This window comes from Leucopleurus acutus (genome assembly GCF_964270905.1).
Source record: "Leucopleurus acutus genome assembly, chromosome: 11".
In the NCBI taxonomy this organism is placed as follows: Eukaryota; Metazoa; Chordata; class Mammalia; order Artiodactyla; family Delphinidae; genus Leucopleurus; species Leucopleurus acutus.
Window position 1 is genome coordinate 32,126,337 of NC_139152.1, and position 11,374 is coordinate 32,137,710.

Genomic DNA, 11,374 nt, shown 5'->3' on the forward strand with positions numbered 1-11,374 from the left:
ATCAATATGGAGGCAAGACCCTCCACCCGCAAAGATTACTAGCTGAAGACTCACACGATGATTAACAATTTTTAGCAGTGAAGTATTTTTAAATTAAGGTACGTACAATTTTTTTAGACATAATACTATTTGTACACAATAGACTACAGTATAGTGTAAATATAACTTTTTATGCACTGGGTGTTTGTGTAACTCACTTTACTGCAATAGTCACTTTATTTCCGTGGTGTAGAACCAAACCCACAGTATCTATGAGGTATGCATCCAGCAATAGGAGACCTATTTCTAGAGCTAAAAGGATTAAATAAGATAACCTATATAAAGTAACAGCAGGGCTCCTAGTCTATACTAAGGCACTAACTAAATAATATTTCCTTTCATGGCTCTCTGTAAATCTGCTGAACTCCTACTCATCCTTCAAGCCCCATTTTAAATATCTGTTTCTACAAAACCTGCTTAATTATGTGTTCTATTTTCCTCCCCCCCAAAAATGCAATTGCCTATTATCCTGTGTTACCCATGGCACTTAGAGAAACCTCTACTGTATTTTAATTGCTTTTTTAAAATATTTATTTATTTATTTATTTTGGCTGCATTGGGTCTTCGTGCTACACACGGGCTTTCTCTAGTTGCGGCAAGCGGGCGGCTACTCTTTGTTGCGGTGCACGGGCTTCTCATTGCGATGGCTTCTCTTGTTGCGGAGCACGGGCTCTAGGCGCGTGGGCTTCAGTAGTTGCAGCACGCGGGCTCAGTAACTGTGGCTCGCAGGCTCTAGAGTGTAGGCTCAGTAGTTGTTGCGCATGGGCTTAGTTGCTCCGCGGCATGTGGGATCTTCCCGGACCAGGGCTAGAACCCGTGCCCCCTGCATTGACAGGCAGATTCTTAACCACTGCGCCACCAGGGAAGTCCCTAATTGCTTGTTGCTGGCCTTTCTGTTCCATTAGAGTATGAACACCTACAGGGTGGGATTTTTATCTAATTACTGCCTACTCTGAAACTGACAGAATCAATAATGGAAGCTTAATTTGCATTTGTTAAACAAATAAATGATTTAATTAAACCATTACAAACTAAAACCCTTAGATGGCCTTTCAAATATTTCATAATACCCTTAAAAAAATAATGACAATCCTAACTTAGAGCGATACCCTATCAGCAATAGAATTTTTTAATGTTTCTGCTTACCATTCACTCATTTTATTCAACAAGTACAACCACTGCCTCCTGCGGGCTGGGAGTATTGTACATTAGTGAACAAAACGAATAAAAAACCCTGTCCTCCCGGCCCTTATATTTACCACAGGTAAATCTGTGGAAGTAAGAAATTACCATTGCAAACTTGTCTGAAAAATATACCAGAGGACACATTTTGTTATTCTTCAACATTTACTAAATATCAAAAGAACAACAACAAAACTCCTGACCACACATAAAATTAAACTACTTAAAACAGCATGAAATAAACTCAGATTTAGTGTACTAAACAAGCAAAACTGATTTGTATCCTTAAAAATATGCTCATGTTAGGACCCATTTCCTTGTAGCTAAAAATATTTGTGACTTCTTTTTTGAATGGTTAGTAATCTTTGTGAGTTTTAAGGGTTTTATGTGTACAATTACATGCATCACATAGATCCTAATTTGAAAGGTGGTGATGTTTAATATGGCTTATTTGAAAACCTGTTTATGACCTTAAAACATTCTTCACTTTATAAGTGAGGAGGGCTTTTTACAAAACTTTGTATCAGGGCTTCCAGTCTAAGGGGTGCTCCCCCTGGAATGAGACAGGCCGTTAGTTAAAAAAATTTAATTAATTTTTTATCAGGACCATGTCTCAACTGGCTGCACTATCAGGCAAGCAGCCCACGTGCCACAGACACAGATGCAGTTCTTGCACACTAACCTTTCCAATCTAACCTCCGGCTTCATCCTCTTGGCTGCATCCACCTGGTTCCCCACGTATGGCCTATGGTTTCCTTTCTTTACTCATTCCCTGGCTTAGAAGGTCCTTTCCTTACTTCTACTGTCAAAATACTACTCATCAACATACCATTTCCATCTGGAAGAGCTTAGGCTTTCCTCTGTTGGGGGTAATGGTACCCTCTTTTAATTCATCAGCCCTCCCTGTGATCCTTTCTTATGGAGATTAGCAAGTTCTACCTTGCTTTAGTCCTGCCCTGCCACTCTTACTGAAATATAAATGCTCCTCACTGTTCTGCTCACAACATCTGGAAAGGGCCCTTACACACAACAGCGGGTTAATTTTCCTATCAGATAAAAAAGTAAACATAATACCCAAATATCCAATATGTGCCATAGCTAAACACTAGGAAACTTCATTTAGAGATCTCTGCAAAACAGTATTGAATTCCAAAATCACAAATAAGATTCAGTCTTACTGAACAAATCTTGCTACCTAAAATTACATTATTTCAATGTCCGAAGAAACAAAAAAGGTAGTCTGATATCCCAGGCAGAGAATTCTGAGAAAATAATCCTGAAAGCACAGGTAGTTCCTGTACAGAGAGGTTTCATTTCAGCAGTACTTTTTGGTCATTTTGGATTTTAATGCACCAACTCAACATTTTACTGAGAGGCTTGTCCTGCTTCCCAATTAACAGTGAGATACACAAACAAAAAGGAAGTCAGTAATAACCGATTTTGGATATAAAAGTGCAGTGAGTTAGGTTTTAGGCCCATGGTTCCTACATGTGGAGTTGCATAAATGGGGCTCTCTCCCCCATAGAGCCTACAGAGAAGAGGCAAAAAGCATAAAGGTCAAACAAGTGGTGAATGGACAGATCATCAAGAGCCCAAGATCTAAAGGGCTCTTTCATCAATCCCTAGCCATAGGGAAGAAATACTTTAACAGCACCCTAAAGGAAACAAAATAACTGAATTATGAAAGGCAACATTAAAAAAGCATCAGTGGCGCGTCTTAGAAAAACTACTAGCGAGATTTAAGTCTCAACCCCCTACTTTGTCTCAAAAGTGTTTTCTAATAATACTAAGCACATTCCAAATAGCTTCCATCTGCCAAGAACTTACCAACTGCACCTCCCCTGCTCAGCAACCAGGGTGAAAAATCAATGCCAAGGAAATCTACATCCATTCATTTTGGAAGTAAATTGCGAACATCTACCTTGCTAGGCATTTATCCACAGGGCGAGTAGTTCCTAAATGAATTTAGGAAGTGAACATGACCCAAGGGAAAGCAGGAGAGGCAAAACAAAGAGGAGAATGGGTGAATATAGATTTAAAGGAAAAAGTCAGAGAAACAGAAAAGGCAAGAATTCATTTGGGAAGAAAATGAAAAGCAAAGGGCAATACAAAAAGTAACAGCAAAAGAGGAGAAAAAATAATACTCCACCCTAAAGATAAATGACTAGAGAAGGAAAGTGAGGAGTAGCAAAAAATAGAGTCCAGATGACTTGATTAACTTTAAAAATTCTCTTACTGTGACTTTTAAGACTGATTGGGTTCGGAGTTTGGAATCCTAGGAAAGGAAACGGTCTAGCAATGGAGAAACAAGGTGAGACAATGCTGAAAAGTAAAGAGACCCTCCTTCCTAAGCTCTAGATAGGCATCAGGTAGGGCTGGATCAAGGACAACGCTGGTGATACGCGGGGCTCCCGGAAGGGCTCAGAGAGACAACAATCACGATGATTCACTTGTCTGTGGGAAATCGAAGATTCCTCGTGGGCTCCGGAGAGACTACAGCGAACCCCCACCCCCACCCTAGGGGGAGCCTGCGAGGCCGGACTAACAGATGGGCTCTCGGAGCAGAGCAAGAGACGCGCAGTATTCTCGGGAGCCGGCCAGATCCGACGGGGACCCCGAAGGGGCAAAAGGAACGCAGCGACGAGGGTCAAGGGCGGTGTCGCCAGGGGCCCCCGCACGCCCTTCGCCAAGCCGGAACTCACCGATGCCGAGCCCTACAACCAGGCGGCCGGCGAGCAGCGTCTCCTTGTTGTTCGCCGCAGCCAGCACCGTGGAGCCGGCGGTGAAGAGGGCACTGGCCAGCAGGATGGCGGCGCGGCGGCCGAAGACGCCGTTGAGGGCCCCGCCAGCCAGCGCCGAGACTGCGGCCGCCCCCACCGTGCTGGACACGAGCAGCTCCTGCCACAGCGCGTCCAGGCTGAGCTGCCGCTTGAGCAGCAGCATGGCCCCCGACACCACCCCGGTGTCATAGCCGAACAGGAAGCCGCCCAGCGCGGAGAAGACTGCCACCACGTACACGAAGGCGGGGGTCTCGTCCTGCTGGAACTGCCTCCGCGCCGCGCGCTCCAGGTCCCCGACGCCGCCGCCGCCCGAGCCCTGCAGGCTGGCGCTGGACTCGGCGGCCGCCAGGAGGCTGCGCTCCCCAGCCGTGCTCGCCGCGTCCGGCTCCTGCTGCTTCCTGCGCCGTTCGCCCATGAGGCTGCTCAGGCTCCGCAGCGTGTACTCCACATTCTCGCTTGCCTTGCGGGACATAGGGCAGGGGCCCGGGGCTGCCCGGGGGGACGAGGCTCCGCGGGCCGGCGGTCTCGGAGGGCTAGACAGCCCGAGCGGGCACAAGGAACCGCTGCCGCCGCCTTCCTCCTCCCGGCTCCCGCTCCGACTGCCACGGCAGCAGCCGCCGCCGCCGCGGCCGCTCCGGGGAGAAAGTTGCTGCCCGCCGAGCCCCGGCGCTGCGGAGTTGGAGCCTGGCGGGTCTCACTCGAGACTCACGCCCCGCGCCTGCCGAGCTGGCGCTGCAGAGCGAGCGGGAGGTGGGGCCGCGGGTCACGTGCAGCCCCAGCCGGCAGGGCCTGGCCGGAGACGCTCCGCCCCCTCCCCGGGCGGGGCCAACCTGAGCCCGCCCCGATCCCTAAAACCCACCCCCAGGTCGATCGCGACCTCTGACCTAGGCTCCTTCTTACGTGGCTCTCGCATCCTTACAGCTTTAAGCCCCCTAGTTTGGGGGCCGCAACTGGGTAACAAGCCAATGTTTGAATGCCGGGTACTAGGCTTTCAGACCCCGGAGAAACCGCCTACGATGATTGCACGGTTTGGAAAGGCAAGGAGAGAACCCCTTATAAAAGCCTGAAGATGGCCAAGGCTGGAAAGGGCCTAGGAAAAAATATACTGTTATGGCATATAGCAAGTACCCTTACTTACTTTTATAATATTGTGACAAAATTGGGTCTGTTCTGGAGCAATTAAGTTTCTTATCGCCAGTCCCTCCTCAACTTATGCTTATTTTAAAGGCACGGTACATCTTATTTCTTTGAGGACAGAGATAATGAATCTCCCCAGGTGAATCCCAAACTTCCTTCCATTGATCCCTGATATTTAAAAGAAAATTCACATTTATACATTACACATTACAAAGTAAACCCAATATTTGATGTGATTTAAGGTTTAAGAGGAAATCTCCACCTAACTCCCCCAACATACTCACTAAAAGGAAGGATGTCTTCTCCCCTGAGAAGTCTGCACTGTTGCCTTCCATTTGCAGGGGCAATTTTAACTGCTTCATTTGCTTGAAACAAAGCAAAGATGACATTACTTGCCACCATTTTTTTAAACTGTTGAGTTAATTGCCGGTTGTTAGTTTTTTTCCTCACTTTGAAGTCAGTAGTAAATCATTTTATACAGCTCCACTTTAGAAAAGAAACTTTGTCCCTCTGATTTGCTTTCATTCTTCAGGCTCAGGGCAGGAGGTAAAGTATCATATAATTTTGTTCCTTATCATTTCAGTGCTCTTTTATTTTCCTTACTTGAGCAAAAGTCTTAGTCTGAGGCCTATTTTTTCATGCAGCCTAAAACTTGTTCTTATTAAAGAAAAGGATTTTGTCGTTTCGTTTTCAATAAAAATTTATATTATAATTTGTCAAAATTGCTTTCCTTTGGATCATCAGTCAAGATTATCTCCAAAATATAACACTTTCCTTAACAGCAACAAGGAAAAATGAACTAATGGGCTTAGAGAGCTTAACTGTTTAAACTTATTGTGTGGCTTTAAAGTAAGGTTCTCTCATAATTCCCAGGGATCAATTAAACAGAGAGAGCTTTTAGCTCTGGAGCAATGAACTCTAATATTCAGGCTACAGAAAAAGATTCAGGTAAGAGAGCGCCCTTTTCCATGCCTGCTGTAATAAAACCGCGCCACCTGGTGGTGTGCCGGTTCATCGCTTTTAAAGAGCAGGGCTCTTCTACCAGATGAGAATCAGCTGCTACTGCTGACAGTTCCCTCTTGCTGAGATGAAACAAACTTCCTTTTACTCCTGGCAGGAACACCTTGGCTCCTGAGCATCCCTTGCTGGAAATTCAGCTTTTATGTCACAGAACGCTAAACTACTTAAAATGGTTCCACTCCAAATCATCAGGGCACCTAAATACCTACAATCAGGTTACACCTGAAAAGAAATGTGACATGAAAAAAAGGGATCAGAGAATTCAACAGAGTTCTTTCCAGCCCTTGGAGGGAGCCAAGTTCATTTTAACACTACAGCGTGAGTCCAAAGTATAGTTCCCTGATGCCTGCCCCAACCGCAGATTATGATGAAATGGAAAGCTAAGGATCAAAAGACATGAGTCCTGTCAGTATCACTGTTTTACTGTACAACTTTTGACAACCACTAAATTAGTCTGTTCCTTGTTTTCTTATTTGCAGAGCAGATATTGGTACAGCAATGACTCATTTACTAGAAATGAAAATAATTTTAAAATATACCTAGTTGCTATTGCACAGTAAATAATAATTCTAAGCATCATTATTGGCTTGCAAGGTGAATTTGAAAACCCAAGTTTTAAGTACATTTGCTTTACAACCTCCAGGAAGAGGGAAAGAAGTGAGAGAGTTGTTTTAGCTGTACTGCTACAGATCCCTTTCCATTCATCTCTCCCACCATAACAGTTCCCTTTCCCCGGAGATAACCACACCTATCACTTTGAAATGTATCTTTCCAGAACTTTCTGTATGCATTTATTTGTACACAGTAAAACACAAAGTTTGTTTTACTATTGTTTAGATCACAAAGAAAGAAAACCCAAATCAGACTGGTTTAAGCCAAAATTATGGTGGAGAGGGAGGATTTATTGACTCTTGTCTCTGAAAAGTTTTCAACAGGCTGATTTCAAGTACAGCTGAATATGGGCCTCAAAAACCAGGATGTCATCAAGGGCTCCATCTCTCCATCTGCTTCTTGCTACTTGCACTCCACTCTCAAATTCCATGTGGTAGCCAAGTGACTACAACAGGTTCCAAGGTCTATTTCCTATTCTACTCATATCTGAGGGCCAATTAGTGCCCACATCTTGAATTATTAATAGAAGTAAATCATGTAGGCTTCAAGTGTGTTTGGGGGGACATTCCCATAAGAAATCTGGGGTACTTTTTTGCCGGAAGACAGGCAAATAAATCCTGGGCAATAAAACCAACAGATTTGAGTTACCAAAGTAACTAGTAAAGTAACATGGCATAAAAGGCAAGTAAAGCGTTTCAGGAAGGAGGGGCTGGCTAAGAGAACCAAATATATTGGATAGAGATCAAAGAGAATAAAAACTCATATGAAATCATTGAACTTGACTATTAGAAAGTCAATGGTGAAGACCTAATGTATACCATGATGACTAGAGTTAATAGTTAATATATTGTATACTTGAAATTTGCTAATAGAATATATCTTAAATGTTCTCACAACAAAAAAGGTAATCTGTGAGGTGATTAATATGCTAATTAGCTTGATTGTGGTAATCATTTCACAGTGTATGCATATATCAAAACATCACATTGGGGCTTCCCTGGTGGCGCAGTGGTTGAGAGTCCACCTGCCGATGCAGGGGACGCGGGTTCGTGCCCCGGTCCAGGAAGATCCCACATGCCGCGGAGCGGCTGGGCCCGTGAGCCATGGCCGCTGAGCCTGCGCGTCCGGAGCCTGTGCTCCGCAACGGGAGAGGCCACAGCAGTGAGAGGCCCGCGTACCGCAAAACAAAAATAAACAAAAAAACACATCACATTGTATACCTTAACAATATACATTTTTAATTTGTCAATCATACAACAATAAAGCTGGGGGGGGAGAGAGAAAAAAAGTCAATGGTGACTGCTGAGAATCAGAATATTGTTTTGATGGTATTTTGCTGGTATTACATTCAGAAACCAAGTAGTAATGCCAGAATCCTGCCCTATTGATCGTTCTTTCTTTCTGTACATATAACAGACAATAGCAGCATCAAAATAAATATATTATTAATAGGTACAAAGGTAGCAGTTCCCATGGCTTAGTTATGAGTTTTAATATGCGCTTAGTACTTCCCCCTGAATCTTGCCTTTGACTTGTTCTAAGGAAGAAGAGACGGAATGAGGGAGGCAAGAATGGAAGGTAAGAAAACAGGATGGTCAGCATGCCCAATGGACAATGCCCGATCTGGATCTGCTTACTACATGGAGACATAGAACAGGAAATACAAGGAAGCATGAGGCATGGGTGATATTTTAACACACACTGACCCTGCCCACTAATAACCATGCCCAGCTGGGAAGAGAACTTGCGACACAACATAATATCACCTCCTCCTCTTTTGGGTGGGGAGGGTTGCAGCTCCTCTTCCTCCTCAGAGACTTTTAGGAGAGCAATGTTAATTAACAGAAAATAGTGGAAATAGCAACTGTAGGTTGCATTTTCTAGAAGTCTCTTGGTAAATGCAATGAAGGAGAGAATAGTTTAAAGAGATATCAGGATCAAGAGAAGGGGTAGAGGGGTTAGGCATGACAAATGTATTCATATACTCAAGTGAAAAGAATATATTGACAAGTCAGGATCCTGCATGATTGATAGAGCAAAGTCTCAAAGAAGGCAGGGAGGAAAAGAGCAAGATCATTAAGAGAGAAGCTAACCTAGCCATAGGGAAGAGGAGGAACACATCTTCCTCTAAAAGAGAAGGCAAGGGCTTCCCTGGTGACGCAGTGGTTGAGAGTCCGCCTGCCGATGCAGGGGACGCGGGTTCGTGCCGCGGTCCGGGGGGATCCCACATGCCGCGGAGTGGCTGCGCCCGTGAGCCATGGCCACTGAGCCTGCGCATCCGGAGCCTGTGCTCCGCAACGGGAGAGGCCACAACAGTGAGAGGTCTTTGAACCGCAAAAAATAAAATAAAAGAGAAGGCAAGCAAAAAGAAAAAAGCAGGAAAGAAGAGCATGGCATTAATAACAAAGATACAGTGTTGACCTTAGTAGCTTTTAACCGAGGGACTGGCAAGTATCTACACTGTTAGCACTCAATTCTGGGTGCTGTTGTTGGCCTAAGGACTTTTACTAGGATAACTCTTATAGCTAATTAATAGCATAAGTAATAGTATAATCACTAACAAAAATTATAAAAATAAAAAAGAAAGCTTTCATGAAATGGATAATAGGGGGATGGGGGATGGAGTGAACCTAGATGTTATAAGCAGGAACACCCAAGTTCATATCTTCAATCTGCTATTTCCTTGACTGTATGACCACTTACTTATTTTCTCTAAACTTCACGTTTCTCTTCTGTTAAAGGAGGATAATAATACTGTATCAGTAGTTAGATGGTTTCAATCTGAGTAACAGGAAGTCCATACTGAAACTGCCTTATACACTACAGAATTGTATTATTCATAAATCTGAATGTCCAGAGGTGGCGGCATAAGGAATGGTATGATCAGTCTTTGAAAAATGGTGTCAAAGATCCAGATTCTGTCCTTTCCTCCACTCTACTATTCGTAGTGTATTAGTTTTGCCCTCTGCTGGCTCCTGTAAGACAGCGCTAACATTTCCAGGTACCATTTTTCTAATGTATACAGAAAAGTACAGTACTTAGTCCCTATTCTCAAATGCAATATATTCCAAGTAGTAAAAGACCAACATGACTATGTTTAGATATACCTAATAATACAAAGCATAGTGTACCAAATTGGAGCTAGAAACAAAAATTCCAGTGGAACTCAACTTTGATTGCAGAGTGTCAAAATATTCTTTATTGACCCAAATGAGTAGCTGCAAATGATAACAGTTAAAAAAATAACAGAAAGGAAAAAAAAAAAAAAAAACCCTTGACTTGCAACTTCAAGAAATCTCTTAATTAAACAGGATGCAAAAATCTGAAATGAGAGTAGTGGGAAGTATTTGTTTCAAAGTAGAATCACTAATAAAATTAGTAACAACTCACCGTCTTTAATTGAGAAATTATTAACTTGGCCTGACACTGGTTCTTCAGCCAGTTTCAGTCGTTTGACTAGTAATGGAAAATACTTTCAAATGTATCTTGTAACATGAAGAGCTCCTCACTAATCATTTTGTTTTAAAAAAATCTACTTTAAAAAGCAGGTTTTCTTTTGCATTTTGAATCCAAATTGTAAACTCACTTGTAATAGTGACTCTGTCTGAAGCAGAGTCACTATGTTGTAAACATGGTAATAGAGTGACTCTGCTTTGCCAAACTGAGTGAACTTACCATGTTAAAACTAAGTAAATATCCAGCTGAAACAATTAATTTATATTTTGTAGTTGGAATTATTTAGATAAAATAAATTCCTATTTCCTTATACATTCCTCTTAACTTAGGAGAACCAAAAACTTTTAATTTAATAATACAAATTATGTAATTCACTGACCATATAAGTTGCACAGCATTAACAAGCACTGCTTTGAAGGATGCTTTTGTTTTCCCAGCCAGTAGTACTTGCACATGCAAAATATGACTGTATAAACAAACTTATGCAAAAAATATTTCAGGAAGAGTGGTCAATCTCAATGTTTCCAAAAAAACACTATTGTGGGCTTCCCTGGTGGTGCAGTGGTTGAGATCCGCCTGCCGATGCAGGGGACACGGGTTCGTGCTCCGATCCGGGAAGATCCCACATGCCGCGGAGCGGCTGGGCCCGTGAACTATGGCCGCTGAGCCTGCGCGTCCGGAGCCTGTGCTCCGCAACGGGAGAGGCCACAACAATGAGAGGCCTGCTTACCGCAAAAAAAACCCAAAAAACAAAAAACACTATTGTAATTTCCTCTCAGATTCTCTCTCACAATTTTTACAGTGTACAGCATTGAACATTTTTATATCTCAAATACACTAAATGACACTTCAGTAATACTGAACTTGCTTTTATATCTGATTTCCATGCTGAGTCAGTAAGTATGGGACAGAGAGTCTTTATGGTGGAAATAGGAACATTCATTACAGTAAATCCCCTACATATGAACCTTCAAGTTGCGAACATCCAAAGATGCAAACGTGCATTCCATCAACGTTAGGCATGAGTGAAATTGCAGCTTGCCCTCTGTCTCCTATTGCTGACGTTCCTTCATCTCTACCATCTCCTACCTCCTCTCCCTCCTCCAGTCAGTAACTTTTCTTGCCTGTTTACTCGATGCCAGCCCCTG

At 43.2% G+C, this 11,374-nt stretch overlaps 1 protein-coding gene across 1 annotated transcript in view; it reads right to left on the reverse strand.

The window, feature by feature from the left end:
* Positions 1–4,914, reverse strand: part of LOC309968911 (proton myo-inositol cotransporter-like) — a gene marked incomplete at its 5' end in the record, with an annotated part of 213,054 nt that extends 208,140 nt beyond the window's left edge. The window contains 2 exons of the mRNA XM_082850430.1: positions 3,924–4,670; positions 4,902–4,914. Of these exons, the coding sequence (XP_082706556.1) occupies positions 3,924–4,670; positions 4,902–4,914 (760 nt within the window). The remainder of the gene's footprint in view (positions 1–3,923; positions 4,671–4,901) is intronic.
* Positions 4,915–11,374: the final 6,460 nt, after the last annotated feature.